The 24,640-nt window shown below is 39.5% G+C and overlaps 1 protein-coding gene across 2 annotated transcripts; it reads left to right on the top strand.

Moving 5' to 3' along the window:
• Positions 1-3,032: 3,032 nt before the first annotated feature.
• Positions 3,033-8,226, top strand: LOC110180479 (uncharacterized). Of its 2 annotated transcripts, none has more exons than XM_020948163.2 (2): positions 3,033-4,559; positions 7,523-8,226. In XM_020948163.2, exons 1-2 carry the CDS (start codon positions 3,585-3,587, stop codon positions 7,565-7,567), a joined length of 1,020 nt encoding a protein of 339 aa, XP_020803822.2. In that variant the 5' UTR covers positions 3,033-3,584; the 3' UTR covers positions 7,568-8,226. The 2 variants fall into 2 exon arrangements, with proteins under 2 accessions (XP_020803822.2, XP_086695572.1); XM_086839446.1 differs by lacking the exon at positions 7,523-8,226 and adding an exon at positions 6,198-6,868 and having other exon boundaries at positions 3,492-4,559.
• Positions 8,227-24,640: the final 16,414 nt, after the last annotated feature.

Here is a 24,640-nt window from a genome sequence, read left to right as displayed (position 1 = left end):
TTCCCTATTTCGATTAGTAATTTTGTAATGGTCTTCGTCTATTTTTTCTACATTTTTATTTGCCTTAAATGGATTTTCTAATTTTCCCTTTTGAAGGGGACCTTTTCTGTATCTAGTGCCAATGTTAAATTCCTGTCGATCTTCATTTATTTTATCTATTTTCCTTTCTTTAATATTTTGAGTGTTTAATATTCGATGTCCAGCGTATACATAAGAATATTTGAGCAGGTGTTTGTCCAGTGGTGTCATGTTATATTTTATGATTGTATGTGTAAAGAATTGTCTCTATCTTGCTTAATTTTACTTCTTCATCGTCGGATGAGTTGATTATTCGAATTTTTTCATTTATTGTCTTATGTAGTCTTTCGACGTCTGCTACACCGGTTTTTGCCGTGTTAAGTTGTAATTCAATTCCTTCTGCTTCAAGTCATCGCTTTAAAGTCAAGCTGGTGAAAGCTCCGTCTCTGTCTGCCTTTAGTAATTTGGGTTTACCTAACTGATTAAAAATGCGCATTAGTGCGTTCCGGCATTCTATCCAATCCTTTGATTTAATATGTTCAAGTGTAGCGAATTTTGAATAAATGTCAATGCAACTGATGTAATGTTTTCCCTCAGATGAATAAATATCTACCAGAAATTTGTCTCGACAATGTTCAGGTTTGGGTGTGATTTTAAGAGGCATTTTGGTATTTCTGTGTTCTGTTTTAGCCAAATTACATATGTAGCATTCATTTATTATTTTCTGAATTAATAGTTGGCTATTTGGAAAAAAGTGATTTTCTTTGAATAATTTAGTCATTTTCTGTATACCTGGATGTAAAAGATTTTCATGTGATTGAAGTATAATTTCTTTGAATTCGGCGTATGAACAAACATTCTTTAATAAGTGGAGACTGCGAATTACTTTGGTTTAAGTAGTATTAATAATTTCTCTGTGTGCTATTTGAATGATTTCAAAATCTACATCGCTTTTAATATGAATGGTAATGTTTCTATGAATAAAAAGATCAAGTAAAATTTGTTTGGCTTTGTCGAGTGTCATTACATTATATTGGATTGTGGTAATGGAGCTACCGAATATTGTTGAATGCTCTACTTTATTGTTATCGGATTTAATGAAAATTATTTGTTTTTTGAAATAGTTTATTGGCTTTTCCGTTAAATGAATTAGGTTACTATTATCTTCTTCTGCACTATGTTGAGTGACTTCACTGTGGTGATTTTCTTCAATTTAAACTCTTGATAATGCATCGTCAACTGAATTTTCATTCCCTTTAATATAGTCGATTTTAAATTGGTATTCGTTTAACTTGGCTTTCCATCCTTGTAACTTGGCATTTGGTTCTTTTAAAGTATGCAGCCATCTAAGAGGTTGATGGTCACTAGCAATGAAAAATTGTCGGCCTAGTAAATAATGTCGAAAAGTTTTAGTGGCCCAAACAATGGCAAGTAATTCCTTTTCGATAGCACTCTAATTTAATTCATGTTCATTAAGTGTTCTGCTAATAAAGGATATAGGATGACAATTTGGAGAAAGTACGGCTCCAAGGGCTAGATTACTGGCATCTGTGGTTAAAGTGAATTTTTTTCGAAATCGGGTAATTGGAGAATTGGTTCTCTAATTATTAATGTTTTAAGTTTTTTGAATGCTTCTATGTAGTCGAGATTTTGTGTATCTATTTTTGCTCCTTTTTTTAAACATTTGGTCATTGGTTTTGCTATGTCTGCGTAGTTTGGAATAAATTTACGATAATAACCGGTTACTCCAAGGAAAGCTCTGATCTCTTTTACTTTTGTTGGAATTGGATATGAAACTATGGCTTTAACTTTAAGGGGGTTTGGTTTTATACCTTTGGGGGTTACGATGTGACCAAGAAAACTAGCTTCCTTTTTTATACCCTTGCAGGGTATTATAATTTCAGTCAGAAGTTTGCAACGCAGTGAAGGAGGCACCTCCGACCATATAAAGTATATATATTCTTGATCAGAATCAACAGCCGAGTCGATCTAGCCATGTCCGTCTGTCCGTCTGTCCGTCTGTCCGTTTCTACGCAAACTAGTCTCTCAGTTTTGAGGATATCTGAATGAAACTTTGTAGTTAGCCTTCTATATACTCTCACTCGTATATATGTCGGAACGGGCCGGATCGGACGACTATATCATATAGCTGCCATAGGAATGATCGGAAAAATTTTACAAAAAAATTGTAACATTTTCAGTTTTCAATAGAATTGGATCAAATTTGAGGTATAGTCATTTTATATAAGTCTTAAATTTTGTGTCAAATTTCATGAAAATCGGACGACTATATCATATATGTGCCATACAAACTATCGTTTGATGTAGAAGAAAAATGCAAATCTGTGAATGAAAAGCTGCAAATATAATATGTATAGGTGAATGAAATGAAAGCAGGTATTACTTCATTGTTTTTTAACACAAATATATATAATTTATATGGTATGGATTCCTAGTCATAGAATTTCTATCTGCAAGGGTATATAAACTTCGGCGTGCCGAAGTTAGCTTCCTTTCTTGTTTTTATTGATTCCTGAGGTGATTTTTTAATTGGTTCTATTGCCCTTTGGATATTGTTTTCTTTTCTGATTTTGAAGTTATTAATTTATATGTTTTATCAAAAAGGGTAACTGTGCTATTTTTGTAATTTATAATTGATTGTGAATTTTTCAACAATTTTCTGCCAATTAGTATATCATAATTATTAGAAAAATTGTGTACATAAAATGGTTCATTTGTTTTAAAAATACTATTGCTGGGTAACATAATTAAATTGTTCAATGTAATAGAGCCATTTGATGTTAAAACTTCGCATATCGTATTTTGAATAGGAAGACAAAATATATTTTTATTGATCATTGTCGGGAGCAGAAGCAGCAGATTTAATATTAAATGTTTTAAATCATTATTTGTAAACAAGCGATCAGCTGCGGCAGAAGCTTTCCACCTCATAAGCCGGCATGAAAGCTCTTCCGCCGCAGCTCTTCTGTTTGGCTTATCTATTCTCTCGATTCATTCGCTCATTTACGTTGAAACTAAAAACACACAAAAACTTTGTAACCAAACCACACACAAGCACACACAAATTAAAACATAACTAATTTTACGCCAACACAAAACAAACCCCTCGCTAAATCAATTCGCTTAATAGGTGGCATAAATTAATGCCCTCCTCAAAACATTTGGTGACCCCGACGTGATCGCGTAAAAAATCGTTTTCGTTAAAATAAAAGGTGAAAAGTGCTTATACATATGTATATAGTTCGTATGCTCACACAATACAATTGCATATCGTTGCATCGCTATTGAACTTTATCGGTACATTCGAGTACATAGCATCTCTTTATATATTTGTGCACTAGCATATAGTTGCAGCCCTTTTATATACTTTTCGTGCAAATTGTGTTTGTGCTGTTGGTTTTGGTGGTCCGATAGAACCGTTAGCTCGTGGTCAGTGAACGCCAAGCTTGGCTCCGCTATTCTTTCGTTCTCTATTCTCTGCGTTTGGTACAGCTGCATCGGTCGCAAGCCCAAGGTGACATTTGAATACTCTTTTTGAAAATAAAATGGCAGAGAATGATTCGGTTACTGCGTGCCCATCCGGGGCCAATAGTGATTTTGACTTTTATAAAGCCAAAGCGGACTCGGTTCTTCGACAGCTAGTGGCTTTAAATGACTTTTTCGGTTCAGAAGAGGCGTCTCATTTTGACGAGGTCGACCTTCAAGTCAGGCTTGAGCTTATTGAAAAAATGCAAGATAATTTTGATAAGTCTCAAACAGCTGTCGAAAGGCTCAATCTACTAGAGCTGGCTAGTGATGTGCGTGCAAAATTTCTAAACATTTATTGTGCGGTGAAATCCAAAATCTCTCGCGAACTAGCAAAACTCCGCCGAGTGTCAGTGATAAATTCGACTGCACTCCCAAATTTCAACATCGAGCAGGCTTCAACCTCCAGGGCTGGTGTTCGGGCCACTAGGCTGCCTGAGTTTAAGCTGCCACGATTTGGAGGCGCTTATATGGACTGGCCAGATTTCTACGCTATGTACACTACAGTCATCGGCAACAACGAGGACCTGACCAATTTGGAAAAATTCCAGCATCTACGCTCCTGTTTGGATGGCCCCGCATTAGACACAATTCGCTCGCTGGAGCCAACAGAGGCCAATTATGAGAAGGCAGTCGACCTATTGACTGCTAGGTTTGATAACAAACTTTTGCATTTTCAGGGGCACATACGATCTATTTACAGGCTTTCTAGTGTGGTGAAAGGGTCGGCAAGGAGTTTGCGGCAATTGAGCGACGGCATCAACTCTCATCTGCGAGCCCTTAACACAATGGCAACCACCCAGGAGATTGCGGATGGAATGCTCATATCCCTGGTGTCCTCCAAACTGGATCAACATACTCAGGAGAAGTGGGAAGAGGGATTGCCTACCAATAAGCTGCTAAAATGGACGGATATGGCTGCCTTTTTGGAGAAGAGATGTCGGATGATGGAAAACATTGAAAATGCTATGGTAACCCACACACCTAGCAACCAGGTGGGAAAAACTATAAATAAAAATGTCCAAAACGCTTGCACCGCATCATCCTACACCTCATTATGTATTTTGTGTGATTCTAAGGATCACTTTATTTCGAAATGTCCACAATTTATTGCCTTGAGTCCCACATTACGCTACAAAGAAGCAAAAAGGCTACATCTTTGCCTAAATTGCCTGCGTAAAGGCCACAGCCTGCAGCAGTGCAAAGCTGGGAACTGCAGGCATTGTCGCTCTAAGCATCATACATTGCTACATTTGGAGTCAAATCCTGCTTCATCACCCTCGCAGCCCACATCCACTTCTGCTCCTCAAAATAGTGCCTCGCTCATTTCTGCTTCGCCAAATTCACCCCCACCTAAAGCCTCGGTAGATCATCAATCTGATTATGTGCTTCTTGCCACTGCCATCATATATGTCCGAAATCGTTCCGGCATAATGGTACCCTGCAGAGCCTTGCTCGACTCTGCATCGCAAATTAACTTCATTACTTCTCGACTCGCTCATCAATTGCAACTGTCAACTCGTCGCTCAAATACATGCATCTCAGGTATAGGAGAGTCTTCACTCATGGCTGATAAGGCGGTAGATATTATTGTACAATCTCGCAACAAAGGTTACCGAACATCATTCGCTGCAATAATGACTAGCACCATCACAAATTATCAGCCGCATTTCGACCTAAACTCTTCAGAATGGAACATCCCCAGCAATTTATTCCTCGCCGATCCGCTCTTTCATAAAAGTCAAAGGATTGACATTCTTATAGGAGCTGGAATCTTCTTCGACCTGCTTTGCGTTGGGCAGATACGGCTGGCCGATCACCTTCCCTCCTTGCAAAAAACTAGATTGGGTTGGGTAGTATCCGGTGGCATATCTTCGCCGGCCCATAAACACTCTTCTCTTCCCGCATTGTCAGTTGAGCACGATGTACAATTGGAACCTGAATCGTTGCCGGACCTTGTCAAACGGTTTTGGGAAATTGACAGCTATTGTGGATCGTCATCTGCTCCAACTGATGAGGAGGCCTTGTGCGAGAATTTATTTGCTCAATCTTATTCTCGGCTTGAGTCAGGCCAATATTCAGTTCGATCGAAGATGTCGTTTATATCCGGCAGCAGGTTAAATCGTTACTTGCAAAAGGCCTATTTCCAATTCTTAAATGGTGCTCCAATGAGACGGCAGCGATTGAAGGAGAACTTGAGGCTGATCGCGAGAAAATGCTCAAATTTAGTGACGGGACTGACGTCGCCAAAACACTTGGCCTATACTGGGATACAAGTTCCGATAATTTGCTTTTTGGATTCTCTGGAAATGTAGCAGACAAGCCAGCTACCAAGCGCTCTATTTTATCAGCCGTAGCCAAATTCTACGATCCCCTAGGTCTTATAGCGCCCATTATAACCAGGCTCAAAATATTCCTGCAAATCCTGTGGAAAGATAAGCTCGACTGGGATGAGACTTTGCCACAATCTTTGCATTCCTTATGGTTGGAACACTCCGCGCAAATCTCGGCATCCACAACATCGCTAATGCCATTTCTCAGCCTTGCACATATCATTGTTGGTCTGACTCAACAATTGTGCTCTCTTGGATTCGCCAGGCCCCATCAGACTTTAACATTTTTGTCTCCAACAGAATCGCGCAGATTCAAGAAAGGACCAAGGATATGGCTTGGCATCATATATCTACCCACTACAACCCGGCTGACATATTATCCAGAGGATGTACTCCGCTCGAACTTTTGGATTCGACGCTGTGGCGTGAGGGCCCACCATTCCTGCGGACAGACGAAGCTTGCTGGCCGCCTCATACGCCTACTCTAGTAGATGTGCCTGAACGCCGCCGCCTCGCGCTGGTGCTGACGCAAAGCCAGGATATTTCGTATGGCTGCAAGTTTCAAAATTGTTTTGGAAAGCTGCAGCGAGTCTTTGGCTACATACATCGGTTCCTAATGCTAAAAGCCAAGGATGAGCCACGACGGCGAGGACCTCTTACAGTAGACGACATCAAGGAAGGCACGCATCTGCTCATCAAGGGAATCCAGCTCATCAACTTTGCTGAGGAGTATAAGGCCCTGCAATCCGAAAGGCAGATTTCCTCAAAAAGCAAGCTGTACTCGCTGCATCCAATCTGCGATGAATCGGGACTTATTCGAGTTGGCGGTCGGCTGCAGAATTCATTATTGGATTATGATGCAAAACACCCAATTTTGCTTCCCAAGGATCATCCAGTCACGTCAGCAATCATAGCTCACTATCATTTGAAATTTCTTCACTCAGGCCCGCAGAGCTTATTGGCGGCCTTACGGCAAAGGTTTTGGCCAATTGGTGGTCGAAAAATAGTCGCCGCCACTATCAACAAATGCATTCGCTGCTTTCGATTAAAGCCCAAATTAGCTGAGCACATCATGGCCCCCTTGCCATCCAACCGCGTGCAGCCAAGTCGACCATTTGTCACAGTGGGAATCGATTTCTGTGGTCCTTTCTACTCCAAGTCTGAAGTCAGAAACCGGCCACCCGTCAAATGCTATATCGCAATATTTGTTTGCTTCGCCACTAAAGCCTGCCATTTGGAACTGGTGGAGGACTTGTCTGCGGCTTCATTCATCGCTGCCCTCAAGCGCTTCATAAGCCTAAAGGGCAAGCCTGGCACAATATGGTCCGATAACGCTACAAACTTCGTTGGAGCCAAAAACGAGCTGCTGGAACTGAGGCAACTGTTTCTCGCCGACCCTCAAAACAGCTATCTTCAGCAGGCCTTCGTTTCCATCGGGATCAAATGGCAATTTATTCCCCCTCGTTCGCCTCATTTCGGCGGCCTATGGGAGGCTGCCGTCAAATCTGCAAAATATCATTTTCATCGGGTCGTTGGCAACACTATTCTCTCATTCAATGAGCTTCGCACTTTAGTTTATGAAATTTCAGCGATGCTTAACTCTCGACCGCTCTGTCCAATTTCAGAAAACCATAACGATTTGGATGTCCTTACACCTGGTCACTTTTTGATTGGGTCTTCTTTCGCCACAATCGAGGAGCCCGACATCACGCACCTCAGCATCGATCGGCTGAGCCGCTGGCAACGAGTTTGCCAAATTCAGCAAATCATCTGGCGGAAGTGGAGTACCAGCTACCTCTCGCTTTTACAAGAACGTGGAAAATGGCGTGCATCAAGGCCCAACATCCTACCGCATAGCATTGTGGTTCTCAAGGAGGACAACATCCCTCCGCTTCAATGGCGTCTTGGCAGAGTGGAGAGCATTATCCATGGAGCTGACGGTGTGGCCCGTGTCGCTGTCATTCGGACAGCCACTGGCCTAATAAAAAGGGCTGTTGGCAAAATAGCTGTTCTACCCCTGGAAACCACCTCATCTGGCAGCGTGCCGCATCCAGCGGGGGGAGCATGTCGGGAGCAGAAGCAGCAGATTTAATATTAAATGTTTTAAATCATTATTTGTAAACAAGCGATCAGCTGCGGCAGAAGCTTTCCACCTCATAAGCCGGCATGAAAGCTCTTCCGCCGCAGCTCTTCTGTTTGGCTTATCTATTCTCTCGATTCATTCGCTCATTTACGTTGAAACTAAAAACACACAAAAACTTTGTAACCAAACCACACACAAGCACACACAAATTAAAACATAACTAATTTTACGCCAACACAAAACAAACCCCTCGCTAAATCAATTCGCTTAATAGGTGGCATAAATTAATGCCCTCCTCAAAACAATCATATTTATTGTGGATCCTGTGTCTATAAGGCAATTGTATGTGCAACCTTTTTATGCTATTTCTATGTATTGTTGTTGTCCGGGGCTGTTAACCGAAAATTTTCGTTTGGTTCTGAGCTATTTAGATTTTGTTCATCTTTATTTTGGGTGTATTGGACCTGGTGTTGCTGTTGTTGTTCATTAATCAACCTATGGTATTGATTGTGGTCATAATACTGTTGTTCATAATAATTAGGTTGTATTTCTTCGTATTCGTGTTCGTGTGTGTCTTAAAATCTCAATTCGTCAATAGACATTTTGGTTTGTTCGTTGTCCGATGGTCTAAGTCGTTTGGTAACCGGAAAATTAGTATTTTTAGATGTGGAGGGTTGTTGTTGTTGAGGGTATGTATTTCCTTTAAAATGTGCTGTTTGAGGATTTTGAATTTTATTTGAATATTGTGGAAAAGGATTTTTGTGAGTAAATGGTTGTGTGTTCATGTATTGGTTTGGTTTGAAATGATTTGCCCACATATTTTGGTTTTTAGGTATTGTTGTTGAGGGTATGTATTTCCTTTAAAATGTGCTGTTTGAGGATTTTGAATTTTATTTGAATATTGTGGAAAAGGATTTTTGTGAGTAAATGGTTGTGTGTTCTTGTATTGGTTTGGTTTGAAATGATTTGCCCACATATTTTTGTTGTGTATAGGTGGGTCTAAATGATTGTGTGTATTGATTAAAATTAGGTTGGAATGGTTGAGAATATTGTGGGTAACTTGGTCGATATTGGGTTTGTGTATTTGTATTGAATTTGTGTGGTTTAGAGTTCTGATTAGGGTTTGAGTTTTTATTACGATTTTCTGGAATTTTATTTAATTCAAAATTAACATGTTCTTCATATATTCCCTCAATTTGTGCGATAGTGATTAATGATCTTAAGTCATCAATGTTATGATGAGCCAAAATAGTGAATAATTGTATTGGTAATTTTCTGATCAATATTTTAATGGAATCTTTAATCGCCTGAATATAAATAAGAAAATCTGGCTGGTTGTTGTCGCTTAGTGCAACGATTTGAGGTGCGGCGATAACTGGTTGTGCCATTAATATAGTAAATTTTTTGTTATAGTAAAATAAAAATTTATTTTAGTTTATTTTTGATTTCACTTTTAAAAGTTGAAGTATTTGTTTAAATTAATTTTCTTAAAATTTATTTGTTGTTATTAACTGTTAGGACCGCTGGACTTATTGTGTTTTTGTTTTGTTTTGTTCTTCCACTTTTTGTTGGACAACCGAATTAGAATTATAATCCAAGTTGAAGGGTTTTAAAATGTTTTGCGTAATCAAAAACTGTTTCATAATCGCCTACGAGTCGGACGTGTTTTTCTCTCGCTCTACCCTCGCTTAAAGTTCTCACCGTGAATATTTATTCTAAAAAGCCCAAATTTTTGGCAAATGATCAGTGTTTTGGCTATTCTTTATTTACCCACAATATCTGGATCATCTCATTTAAGTCAGTGACTTTAATTTCCGAAAACATCAAGGGCGAAAAATATTCTTTCGCCCTTGTTTTCTGCGCCGTGTGTTTATCGCTTATTGCTGCGCTGGTCTCAGTGTTGTTGTTGCTGCAAGTGATCTGCAAGCCGCGAACAATCACACAATCTCATACTTTCTTGAGCTGAGATAAAAGCTTACATCTTTCTGTCGCACTGTTTTTGTTTTGATCGGTTCCTTCGCCACTCAAGTCAATTTCCTTTTTATTACTTGCGCGTTGCTTCATACGACATAATGTCAACTTGCTGTGCCACGGATTGCCCACATAGCCGCAAAATTACTTCGCGGCAGGCCACCGTTTATTGTTGGCTGTGCACTAATGCCGCACACCCTGGCTGCGCCGATCTTGGGCATGTTGGCCCGCGCATCGCCGACCGCATACGAGATCACGCTGGCTTGGATTGGACGTGCCCGAGCTGCCTTCATATTAAATCCGAAATGCGGATTTTTATGAGACAAACTCATTTAGAGTTTCAATCTTTGGCGGCTGGGTTCAAGGATTTGGCAAGCCGTTTCCAAAAAACGGAATCTTTTTTTAAATCCATGAAACTGATAAGTGTCACGCCAAATAACAACACGGGACATATTCCTAATAATTTTTTGCCTGTTGCAGACCCTGCGAGCCCTCTTTTGCTGTTTAGCCCACGCAACCCACCAAATGGTCATACCACGGGTGTTGCTGATGACTCAGCCGCCGATGTCGCCGCGTCGGGTCAAGCAGCAAATGCTTCCCCTTGTCCTGGACTAGCTGATATCGTCGCATCTCCAACCATGCAGCCAGTCAACATGGATCTGGCGTCTACGTCGCATGCTGCCGCAGCAAACAAAGCCCTGCCGGCCTCTAACCATCTGAAGAATGCTCACTCTGTGATTGGCCCGGCGGTCATCATCGCATCTCCTCTGACTTCTAGTCCCAGAGTTCAACTTTCAACTATCTCTGGTGTCGCCCCAAGGAGTCCGGCGCCTCTTGCCGGCGTTGCCCCAAAAAGGCTAGTTTTTGTCTCTCGCCTCAATCCAGATGCAACCGCGAAAGATGTCGCGATCCACTTGAGCAACAAATTGAATGTTCCTTTAACTGAATTCTCTGTCTCAAAGTTCAATTTTAAGCAGAAACGAGATATTTCCTCATTTAAAATTGCACTTTCCGACACGTTATATAGTAAGGTTCTTGATGCTTCCGTATGGCCCGTACATGCTATTGTTCACGAATATCTTTACAAGAGCAACCCACGGGCTGGAGTGCCCCTGACTCCCTCAACCAGGCCTCCTAAAAACTAATTAACTCGTTTTCTTTGCATTATCAGAATGCTCGTAGTTTGTTAGGGAAACTTAGCAAGCTGCACGCTAATAGTGCCTCCTTCGATGCCAACGTTATTTCCTTCACCGAAACGTGGCTTAACTCCTCTGTTTCCGATTGCGAATTATTCGCTGGCAACTATATTGTCTATAGGCGTGACCGTCAAATGCGTACTGGCGGCGGCGTTCTTATTGCCGTGAAATCTGACCTTATTTCTGAACTGGTTCCCACAACCTACTCAGATAATATTTTGAAGTTTGTTGCGGTTCGTGTTCAAGTTCACGACTATTCTCTCTATGTATCATGCTCTTACATCCCACCCCGGTCTGACGCTACTATTTATCTACAGCACCTGTCCTTAATCCAGGGAATTCACTCAACTCTGGGTGTTAATGACCATTTAATAGCTATGGGCGATTTTAACCTTCCTTCCATATCTTGGTTGCCATCACCAGACACCAATTTTCTGGTTCCTACTGCAGCTCATGACTTAGTCCAAGGTCTTATTGACCTTTCTTTGGGCCAATTGAACTACGTCAAGAACTGTAGTGATAAAATCTTGGACCTTATCTTTGCGTCCGAGTTCGCCAACGCCCTTGTCTCAAGAATTGACCCTATCTCCTATCCTGAAGATGCTTATCATCCCACTCTGGAGATAATTCTTGAAGCGTCGTCTCCTTTACTTCCTAGTCCAGAAGTTGAACCGACAACTTTTCGCTGCTTCCGCAGAGCTAATTTCAATGGCATTAACTCCTATTTATCCCTAGCTGATTGGACTTTTTTGGATTCTCTAGACGACCCCAATAACATGGTTATGCGCTTTTACGATATTTTATATTCTGCCTTTGACATTTATGTCCCATCCTTTCCTTCACCTGACGCGTCTTACAAGCCCCCATGGTTTTCTCGTCGACTATCTTACCTTAAAAACTTGAAGTCGAGGCTTCACAAGAAATTCACTAGGACTGGGTCACAGGTGGACCTTTCTAGATACTTGACAGCTCGCACAAAATTCTTAGCCCACAATTCTGTATGCTACAGAAACCACCTAAATCGGTGTAGGGATGAGTTCCAGGCTAATCCTAAGCAATTTTACGCGTTTGCAAATTCAAAACGAAGATCCCAAAATTTACCTTCTTGTCTTCATCTCAATACTGAGTCCGCGTCTAACGAGCCTGATATAGCGAACCTGTTCGCAAAATTTTTCCAGTCTACGTACTCATCCATTGGCTACAATACAACCTCTTCGTATCCTTATTCTCTTCCACTTTCTAATTCCATTTTCATGCCCGCTATTTGCGAAGACGATGTTTTTCAGAACCTCAAGACACTAAAACCTTCCTTTTCTTCTGGTCCTGATCGCGTTCCTAGCTGTGTTTTGAGACACTGTGCTGGTGCTTTATGCCGACCTCTGTCAATTCTTTTTCAGATGTCGCTTCGTCTTTCATTTTTCCCAGAAAGTTGGAAGGAATCTTTCATCATTCCTCTCCATAAAAAGGGCAGTAAATCTAATATCGAAAACTACAGAGGTATTGCAAAGCTTAGTGCTATTCCAAAGTTATTCGAACTTCTGATTACTGCGCAGCTGCAGCACCAATGTCGGTCAATTATGTCCCCCTCTCAGCACGGCTTTATGAAAAACAGATCAACGTCTACTAACCTTCTAGAATTTTGTGCTGTCATTAGAAACGGTTTCAAATTAAATTTTCAAACAGACGTTATCTTCACCGATTTCAGCAAGGCTTTTGACTCGGTAAATCACCTACTACTACTTAGAAAACTTACGCTTCTTGGTTTCCCTGCTTTATTGACTAACTGGATTGCAACATATTTATCCAACCGTAGTCAACGTGTTGCCTTTAAGCGCTCTCTCTCAAACCGGGTTTTTGTTTCTTCTGGCGTTCCTCAAGGGAGCCACCTTGGGCCACTTCTGTTCGGCCTCTTTATCAATGACTTGCCTGAAGTGGTTCTACACTCAAGTGATGATGTACGCAGATGACGTCAAACTTTGTTTGCCATTGACGAATTCTCATTCACACAACCTTTTGCAAACTGACCTTAATAACATGCTATCCTGGTGCATTAATAATCTCCTGTTTCTCAACAACTCCAAATGCAAATTTATGTCATTTTACCGGAAGAATTGCCTGCTCGCCAATTACTCTATAGGTGCGTGCGATCTTGAACGCATTTATACGGTAACAGATCTCGGAGTCCTATTTAACCACACCCTTAATTTTAATGACCACATTGGTCTAATTATTAGTAAAGCTCGAGGGGTTTTCGCCTTTGTTAAGCGATGGTCAAAGGAGTTTAATGATCCTTACACATCAAAACTTCTTTATATCTCACTCGTTCGCCCTATTCTTGAATATTGTTCGTGTGTGTGGTCACCTCAATATGCGAAGTATCAAGACCTTATTGAATCTGTTCAGAAACAATTCCTTTTGTTCGCTCTACGTGGATTACACTGGGATCCACATCGTCATCTTCCATCGTATGCCGACAGGCTAAGACTTTTAAGCCTTCCCACCCTAAAGGATCGTCGAACCTGCCACGGCGTTATCTTTATACTTAAGCTTCTCAATGGTCAAATTTGCTCCACGTATTTATTAAGCAAATTACGTCTCGCAGTCCCTGTAAGGCCTTCTCGTCATTTTCGTCCAATAGCCCTTAACGTTTGTAAGACGAATAATGACGAGCATGATCCTTTCCGTGTTCTATGTTCCATGTACAATAAGTACTATTTTCTGCTACGTGTTGAATTGTCCTACGAGTGAAATGTCCAAAATCTGTTAACCTACCTATCCTTACCTCTGCCAACCTGATGTGAGCCGGAGCACATCGTTAAAAAACACTCCCTTTTGTTGTGCAGAGGTAAGGGTACAATATAATTTTAAGAATGGCAGTTCATTGCTATTTTCTTTTTATAAATAAATAAATAAATAAAAAGTATAATAATAAATAATTATTGTTCGAGAACTGAATTATAAAATTTAATTTATTTTTCACTCGAGGTTCTTTTTTTTTGGATACTTTTTGTATCCTACCGACTGCGCCAGTGAAGTGTTGATATTTATTTAGTCGAACTAATGTCCCGTTAGTTGACTAAGGACAACGCCAACAATTAATAAAACGAATATTTAGGTTCACGTCTTTATTCAAATGATCTCAGCTTAAGACTAAATTATTGTGACAAAAATCTTACTTCTACTGCCCTTTGCTTACATAAGTTGGGGAGCGAGATCGCCCGCTTGGGATATTGATTGAAGAATTGTTTATGTTACAGAGAAGCCGCATTGCCTGCTCCGGATGTGGATTGTTTACATTGGTTCAGCGTGGGATCGCCTACGCTGCAGATTCATATTTCTTGGTACATAACGGAATTTGTGAATATGTCACTATATATGTGGAGCAATTCCAAAAGAAATGATTAACTTGGATAAGTGATTAAAGGAAGACGTGAACAGAGATTATTTCGAATTCGGTTTATTACTTTTTTACTTTCTACATCTTTCCTATAAGTCCGTTATCAAAATGTGGCAATGAAGGTTCAGAGCACAAATGAAGAGTTTTAGACCAGAATAATAGCGGACAAGCCAAAAAACGGAGGTAGAGGATCTTCAAACGATGAAAATGTGGCTAGAACCTTTTTCTCAAATCCCAAATTGTCTTCTGAAATTACAGGGCTTAATGAAAACCTTATCCTTCGTTGTGCCGCTATACTCCAAGCTATCGCCTCGGGGTACAAAATAAATTTTGAAACATTTTATGAATATGCCATCGATACTGCTAAGGAATTGATAAATGAGTATCCATGGTACTATTTGCCAGCAAAAGTCCATAAGGTGTTAGTTCATGGATCTTCTGAAATTGAGTATGCACTCGTGTCAATCGGAGAGCTTTCGGAGAAAGCTGCCGAGTCGAACCCTTTATGTGGCATGAACTCCGATTTTGATGCGGGTTTTGTTATAAGATAGATACGTAAAAATAAAAATACACTTTTTTTTCGTTTTCCCAAATTTTGATTTTTTACACTTTTATTAAGGCCTAGCTGTACCCTGCCACGTTTATCTGTGGCATATTGTGGTTGCACGCATAAGAAATAAGTCAAACCAAAAAGAATAATTTTCAAATTCATTTAATTCTGTAATACTTGTTGGTATACAATATTCTTCGTTTCTCTATTCTCCTCAATTTCACTTTCCCGGAAGCGCAATCCTTTTGGTTCGTTTTTGAATTTGAGAGGCTGGCAGTATGTGCAGACCTGATGCATCCGGCCAATAACGACATTGCGATTCGAGCTATAATCAACAGTTGGATTATATAGGAATGCAGGACGATTGTATTGCAGGTTTTGATCTTCTGCAAGCTGTAAACGCACTTCAGCTACCCTTGCCCTGTCGCGTTCATTATTTTGAGAGTGAATCAAATCGATTGCTGCAGAACGCGACTGCCTAACTCTCAATCGTTTTCTCTCACGCCTAACTGCTCGTCTTTCTGCTGATTCCGCGTTGTGCATCTGCATTGCTCTTAGCCGCTCAGTCTCTCGGATGGAGGCCCGCTCTTCGTCAGTCATATTCCTAATCTTACGTCTTTTTGCTTCTGTATTGCGAGTACGACGACCCAAACTCGACTTCTTGGGTGGCATGACTTCGTTTCTTACTGAACCTGAACAAAAAAATAAAATTTTTATCTCCAATTTCTTCTTTCAATATGTTTTGAATGTTTTACAGGAAATGCTTTGATTCAGCTAGCTGCCTATAGAGGGCGCAGCATTAGGGGCACGGGGAAACGCTAAAAAAAATTGATATATTCGCAACCGCAGATAAGCTATCAACATCAAAAGTAGACAATAACCGAGCTGGAACCTCAACGCATGTTGTGTAAAAATTTGGGCATTATTTACTTTAAGTTCTAATTCCCCCATTAAATATACTTTGCCCATGCGGCAATCCACCGCACAGATCCAAAAACTCCATGTTTCACAATGAAATCCATCAGTGACTTGAGCTTTTGTCTGAAAACACGGGCTGTGATGTCATGCCTATTCCCCTATGATTGTCCAGGAAATAACAGCTGCACTTTCTCGTCCCAAGCTGGATTGCAGGTGATAAATAAGTCTGAACGGCCGTAGCAACAAACATATGCCATGGCATCTTGAGCATATTGCTGCATGTGGCGTGGACTACCTATGTATGAGGATGGCTCGTGAGCTTTCCAACGTTGGTTGTATTACGGTCATTCATCACAGCATCCCGCAAATGGATTTATTCCTCTGACCGAAGTTTCGTCTGATTCAATCGGAGGAACAGCAATCGTTCTGTTTTAATTTTTGCATACATATCGACAATGTTCTTATGAATCAACTGACCACATTTCAATATATGATTGCAATCGGTCCTCCGAACCATTAACCTGTATGAGAAAAAGTTCATCGCGCTGCACTTTTTATTCGTTTCTACACCATTGACTGGATCTACCATCTTCACATTGAAATGGTATCCATCGGCACCATCCCAGAAGATAAGTGGATACTGCAAAGCATCGTAACAACGGTGAGTTTCTGCGACGTTTACCAATCGATCGTTTCGTCGATGGAGAATAATATCTCGAGGTTGAAACTGATCCCCGACTATGACAATTGCCATTTGTCTATAGTTGGAGCATTATATCTCCTGATATGTTCTCCAGCAGGCGTTTTGTCTGCATGAATGACAATTTTATGGGTATCCGAAGGCATCATATCGTTGGCTGTTTTGAATAAACGTACCAAATTGTTCCGTTCGTGAAAAATCTTCTGTAGCTGCGAAATAATGGGCCTGTTCAGCGATTTATTGATTCTATAACGTGCATCTACTTCATCTCCATCATCACCAATGAAGTACATTTGAAGAAATTTGTGTTCGCTTTCCAGGAACGGAAGCAGGGAACCGGCTTTATGATAGATTTGTCCTTTGATTTTAAAAGTTGGCATTAATTGCGCAGTTATAATTTCCGCACCAAATGACGTCATTTGAAAGCAAGAGTTGTATTTCCTAATGTTCGACAGGAAATGCTTTGATTCAGCAGTAGATCCAGCGAATAGAGAGTGCAGAGGCTCTGGTGGTGCTTCAAGTTGATGCAATTCCACTTTCCCGGAAGCGCAACACAATGCTTTTGGTTCGTTTTTGAATTTGAGAGCCTGACAGTATATGCAGACCTGATGCATCCGGCCAATAACGACATTGCGATTCGAGCTGTAATCAACAGTTGGATTATATCTGAATGCAAGACGATTGTATTGCAGGTTTTGATCTGCTGCAAGCTGTAAACGCGCTTCAGCTACCCTTGCCCTGTCGCGTTCATTATTTTGAGAGTGAATCAAATCGATTGCTGCAGAACGCGACTGCCTAACTCTCAATCGTTTTCTCTAAAGCCTATCTGTACGACGACCCAAACTCGACTTCTTGGGTGGCATGACTTCGTTTCTTACTGAAACTGAACAAAAAAATAAAATTTTTATCTCCTATTTCTTCTTTCAATATTTTTGGGATGTTTGACAGGAAATGCTTCGATTCAGCTGGCTGCCTGTAGAGGGCGCAGCAGTAGGGGCACGGGGAAACGCGAAAAAAAAAACTTATATATTCGCAAACGCAGATAAGCTATCAACATCAAAAGTAGACAATAACCGAGCTGGAATCTCAACGCATGTGGTGTAAAAGTTTGGGCTTAAACGGTTCAGAACTTTTCAACTTTATGAAGGAAGTAGACACGAACAGAGCATTTTTATATATATAGATTTGCTATGAAGCGCTCAAATTACATTTTAATTTAAGTGAAAATTATTGAAACAATTATTGAAGCATAAAGCTACTCTACATTTGTTGCACATGACTTGAAAATATCCTGCACAGTTTGGGAACTTGCATCTTATTCTTTTGTCTGCCCAAATTGGTCAATGTCCAACCTGATCCTGTGGTACCATTTGATTTGGTACATGCTGAGTTGGACCTCTTTGCTTCTTTAGCTTATTTATTTTCAATGACAGAGCTTCGTTTACCCATCTTTGATTTAGTGTAAACTTTTGTTAGTTCTTTTGCGATATCAAGCCGAAATTCTAATGAGCTTAAAACTTTTCCAGGATATTTCCTTTTGCCTTCAGAACTCGTTTATTCAACAACCACGCGTTGCTGATTGAAAGGTCCAGTAAATGATAAAAGATTCTGACTTGCCACCGTTTGCTTCTCAATGAAATTGTATATCTTCCGATTATACTGTCGATCAGATCAACGCCTCCCATGTAACTGTTGTATTGTGCAACAGCGAAAGGACGGTCAATTTTTATATATTCCTTTTTGGCCTTGTTGACTCGGCGTGCTGTGTCTGTGGGAACAATTTCAGCGTAGTTCGATGCCAATGAAACTATTTTATTATCAACCCATGAGGTGCAAGATATGTCTACTCCACCAAAATCAGCGACACACTCCACAAATATGCTATTAAAAAACCTTTCTATTTTCGATGGCGTAAACCCTTTACCTGACATTATTCCTATGTAATACGATAGTAAATACCATTTTAAAAGAAAAATAACTGTGGTCCCATACATAAACATATAACACAGACGACGAAAACAACTAATACCAAATAACTATATCTAAAAAGACGTATGACATAACATATACATAAACAGAAACGCATGTATGTTGCATATATACATAAAAACAGAGACTGCAGAAATCAACTCAGCAAAGCAGTTTGATGTACATGATGTATATCTGCAACACAACGATACTCACTATTTTCACGTAACACATAACACATAACACATTAAATAATAACTCGACTACACATGCATCTATATATATAAAAATGCTCTGTTCGTGTCTACTTCCTTCATAGACTTGAAAAGTTCTGAACCGTGTAAGCACAAATTTTTACACAACATGCGTTGAGGTTCCAGCTCGGTTATTGTCTACTTTTGATGTTGGTAGCTTATCTGCGGTTGCGAATATATCAATATTTTAGCGTTTCCCCGTGTCCCTACAGCTGCGCCCTCTACAGGCAGCTAGCTGAATCGAAGCATTTCCTGTCAAACATTAAAAACATATTGAAAGAAGAAGCTTGAAAAGTTCTGAACCGTTTAAGCCCAAATTTTTACACAACATGCGTTGAGGTTCCAGCTCGGTTATTGTCTACTTTTGATGTTGATAGCTTATCTGCATTTGCGAATATATCAGCTTTTTTTCGCGTTTCCCCGTGCCCCTACAGTAAGAAACGAAGTCATGCCACCCAAGACGTCGAGTTTGGGTCGTCGTACTCGCAATACAGAAGCAAAAAGATGTAAGATTACGAATATGACTGACGAAGAGCGGGCCCCCATCCGAGAGACTGAGCTCTCAAATTCAAAAACGAACCAAAAGGATTGTGTTGCGCTTCCGGGAAAGTGGAATTGCCTCAACTTGAAGCACCACCAGAGCCTCTGCACTCTCTATTCGCTGGATCTACTGCTGAATCAAAGCATTTCCTGTCGAACATTAGGAAATACAACTCTTGCTTTCAAATGACGTCATTTGGTGCGGAAATTATAACTGCGCAATTCATGCCAACTTTTAAAATCAAAGGACAAATGCTCATTCAGCGCTGAAGTTGCCGTTGAACATGCGAATCATCGAGACTCCTACGTGCAACATTTCCAGAGCATCTGGCATGGGAAAAGTATTGCAAAGATGTAAACTCATTGTTTGGGATGAATGCACAGTGGCACACAAAAAATCGCTGGAGGCTCTCGATCGATCATTGCGGGATTTGCGTGGAGCTGTCCAACCATTTGGGAATGCGTTAATATTGCTCGCAGGGGATTTCAGGCGAACGTTGCCTGTGATTTCCCGATCGACACCAGCTGACGAGAAATGCTTGCCTAAAATATTCTATATTGTGGCAACATGTACGTACATTACAGTTGTATACGAATATGAGTTTCCAGTTACAGAACGATGACTCAGCCGACGTATTCTCACGACAGCTACTGGACACGGAGAAGGGAAAGCTGCCAGTCAATGTGACGTCGAGAAAAATAGTATTGCCTGAGAATTTCTGTAATTTAGTTACATCGAAGGAAGGACTTATCCAAAAAGTGTTCCCCGATATCCGAATAAATTATAGGAATCACGATTGGCTCAGTGGACGATCGATTCTTGCTGCCAAGAACAAAGATGTCTACCAGCTCAATCATTAATTCAATCCAGCATAGAAACTGACGAAATTGCATATAAGTCGATAGACCCCGTTGTGGAGGCAGAGGAAGCAATTAATTACCCTACGGAATTTCTAAACTCACATGATCTGCCTGGAATGCCACCACACATATTGAAATTAAAAATAGGTGTGCCGAATATCATGCTCCGGAATATAAATCAGCCGAAACTATGCAACGGTACGCGACTCTCAGTCAAAAAATTGATGAACAACGTAGTAGAAGCAGGTCCTTTCAAAGGTGAAGATGTCCTCATTTCTAGGATTCCTCTGATCCGGACTGATACACCGTTTCAGCTCAAGAGATTGCAGTTTCCCATTCGTTTAGCATTCGTAATGACCATTAATAAAGCTCAAGGTCAATCTATGGAGTTGTGTGGTCTAGATTTGGATGGAGATTGTTTTTCACACGGATAATTATATGTTGCGTGTTCCCGTGTCGGAAAACCAGATAGTCTTTATATTTACACGGAGAACGGAGAAATGAAGAATATTGCATACCCACAAGTATTACAGAATTAAATGAATTTGAAAATTATTCTTTTTGTGTTTGACTTATTTCTTATGCGTGCAACCACAATAACAAAATCCTTGTTGCATCATGACATTAAATTAACACATGTCACTTTCTTGATATACATTAATAAATAATTGAATTCAAACGGTATGTTGCAGATATGCATAACGGCCATATAAAGAGCTAATAATAAGGAATTAAAAAAATGTAGACTGTATCACAGCCGAAAAATGTCACGGATTGCAACAAACACAGACTTATTAAACACACTCATTTTACGGTCGGACCCATTTATAACTGGGCAAAAGAAAGCATGGAAAGAAGGATAAGTCAACGTTACATTAATCTGTGTTCAACTAACTTGAAGAAACATTATAAATTTTTGTTATAATTATATTAATTAATTAAATTGTCTAAAAATATGATTGTTTAATTTATTATTTATTGATACGATATTATTTAAATAAGTGTATAGCTTGAGTCTTAGACGGAGGAAGAGTGTTAAAAATAAGAAATATAATAATAAACCAAAATAGTTTGTTTTTCCTCTGGCAGGATATGTAAAACTACACCGAACTAATAGTCTGGGAGTTTAGATAACATACATCTTAAAATAAAGAAAAATTTCATACTAATTTTGTTTTTATAAACGATCGTTCCTATAGCAGCTATATCATATAGACGTACGATATGGCCCATTTCTTAAACACTTATATTTATAATATTTTTTTTATTTTGGTGAAAATTATAACAATATAATAACTAAAATTATTTATTGCCGCGGCACTATGTGGAATTTGACCCGTTTTCGTGGCCAAAATTAAAATTATTGATATTATTAACATTTTTCACTTCAGGTTTCTTGTATAATGATGGTTATGGCTATAGGAAGGTATTTTAGAAAAATGGGCGTGTCAACGCCCCCCTCCGCCCACAGAAATCGAAAGAAATCGAATATTTAAAGCAATTTTCCAGTTAGAGACTCCATTTTTTGAACTCAGGGTGAATTTCTTATTTTAAACGTGTCCTGCAAATCGGTTCAGATCGGATAATAAATATAGAAGTTATTTAAGAAGAAAATTTGTTTTGGTTTTATTATTCTATGTATTCATTTTCAACTTCATCATTGTCATTAATTTCATGTTTTTTATAAAAAAATATGTATTGTCGTCTTCCCTTACGTCGATATCAGTTTTAACGGTTAAGAAAACCTTATATTCTGAGGAGTTTGAATGTTTCATAATCAATTTCCAAAGGAATTGAACCTCCCTTGCTTACGCCACACTACTAGGAGTTCTTCATTTCTGATCAAGATGTTGCTTCCTAATAATTCAAATTACACAAAAAACCGCAAAAAAGAACAACGCACAAACGCCTATTTATTTTGAATTCAGAATTGACAAACCTACAACATGTATATGGAAACTTACAAAAGTGACAAGGGGACACCACTTGCTAAATGTACAGATTTTTAGAATATATAAAAGCAACACGCAACATATTAGTATTAACACATAGTAATAACCTGAAGAATTAATATTCTTTTTGAATTTGTATGTATCATAGAAGTTTGATCATTTCTTAACATGGTATCATTGAAAATACGTAAATTTAAATACTCGCGAAAATGAGTTTTGGCCACGAAAACGGGTCAAATTCCACATAGTGCACTGTGCATTGTGGTAATAGCTTCTTTTCTATTATACCTGAACTAGTATCTGAATATGTATTATCATCCAGATCGGACAAAAAAACTGCTAGAATAGCGAGGTTATTATAATCTTGTTCCTCGATTTTGGTGTTAAAATCTAAGTTTTCGGACTCTAAGTTTAATTCTGACTCTTCCTCCTCTATTGGTTCAATTCCAGCTTGTTCTTTTGATATTGCTTTAGCATCAGTTCCAACTGTTAGAGACATATTAAGTATAGTCGGGACTTATATATCTAAATCTAACGTTTGATTAATCAATATTAGATTTGCTCGAAGTCTGATGAAAAATGTTGATACTATGGACCAATGATCTTGATTTAGTTTTTATCTTATGTCTAGTATTAAATTACGTGCTTCATTAAAGCACTTTACTAATATTTCCGCATGTTTCTTAACGGTATTCTTTTGAATTGGCCTATTTTGGGTTAATGATTTATATGATTTACCGAAGTGAATTTTTATTTTAGTTAGTTCTTAAATGTTCCATTCCAATATAATTACTTCTAAATATCTTTAATTTAGTCATTTTTTAGATATGTGTTTTATTTTATTTATTTCATTTTACTTTGAGTGTTGCAATATGAATTATTATTAATTATTGTCATCACTTAATTAATCAATAAAGTTTTTTTTTTTTAATTTTGTCCAGGTCATTTGCCTTGCTCACGTACCTCTTTTTGATTCATTTATTATGCCACTTGTATAATTGATAAAAACAATTTGCGCACATTATGACAACAATTATTATTAATGGTATTGTTTAGAGCAGACCTTTAGCGCCTAATTGTGCGCGTATGGGTGTATGGCTGCACCTGCTGCGCTCTTAGCTTTTCTCTTTTCTTATATTTTTCTCTACTCTTCTTCTTTTGTCGCTTTATCTTTTAAGCTAAGCTACATTGTAAGCGTTTTTATATATATATTGAAGCATTCGATCGGTAGTTGCAGCTCCGACCAAAAAAGTGAAACGAAAATATACACAGCATTTAATCAACCTATTCGAGCGTTCGTAGTTATTGTTTAAGGGTGGCAAGTTCGTTGTCTTCCCCACAAACATTTTGGTGACCCCGACGTGATATTTTGGCTCGGAGCCTGCAACCCGGTGTTCGTAGTTTAGTATCGTTTAAACAAATCGCTTTGCTTCGCTGTCGCTTACTGGCATTCGGTCATAAGCACACAAGCAGACTCCACATACCTTGTACATAACAAGCTAAGTGCATATAGCCGGACGGATTTTCGGTTACATCGAGCTGTGAAACAAAAGCTGTGTTGTGCCAAACATTGTATACAAAGGTGGCTCACGCTTAAGCGTCGTAAATAGCGCCTATTGAACATATATATACCCATGCATATATTGCATAGACGCGCGTGTGCCAAAACTCCCCTGTTTCGAGGCATACAATTACAACAACATTGTCGAGGTTCCGTTGCATCTCGGTGACGCTGATTAACCTCTAAATTAGCGCGGTGAAAACTAAACGGGTTCCTATATACCGAAGCGGTCAGACATTTTTCTTTTCGCGTGAGAAAATAAAGATGTCTAACACGGAAAACTCGGTTCAGCATCAAAATGGGCCGCCAAGTGACGTGGACTTCTACCGAGCCAAGGCCCAATCCCTTTTGCGGCAATTGAGCTCGATGAATTATTATATAAACCCGGAGACTGTAGATCAGTTTGATAAAGCTGATTTACTGGCGTGACTGGATTGGATTAATTCATTAAATCAGGCCTTTGATTCCGCACAGATTTCGCTGGAAAAATTTGACATTTCGGAGATAGCAAGCGACCATCGGATTGAATTCTCCACGGCGTTCATGGATGTGAAGGCGAAGATAAATCGAGGTTTAGCGGCGCTTCGCAAATCGCAATTGCCGGCTGCAACCGCTGCAAATTCAACATCCATTGACATTATTAACCATCCAGATCTTTTCTTCCGATCTAGGAAGCCTCGGTTGCCAATTTTGGAGATACATAGCTCGGATCCATGGATCCTATTCTGATTGGCCGGATTTTATTGCGACGTTCACCACGGTCATCGGAAATTAAGAAGAACTAAGTGATAT

This window comes from Drosophila serrata, unplaced genomic scaffold (genome assembly GCF_035046125.1).
Source record: "Drosophila serrata isolate PLE 108 unplaced genomic scaffold, ASM3504612v1 contig_74, whole genome shotgun sequence".
Classification (NCBI taxonomy): domain Eukaryota; kingdom Metazoa; phylum Arthropoda; class Insecta; order Diptera; family Drosophilidae; genus Drosophila; species Drosophila serrata.
This window is presented reverse-complemented; position numbering and strand designations above follow the sequence as displayed.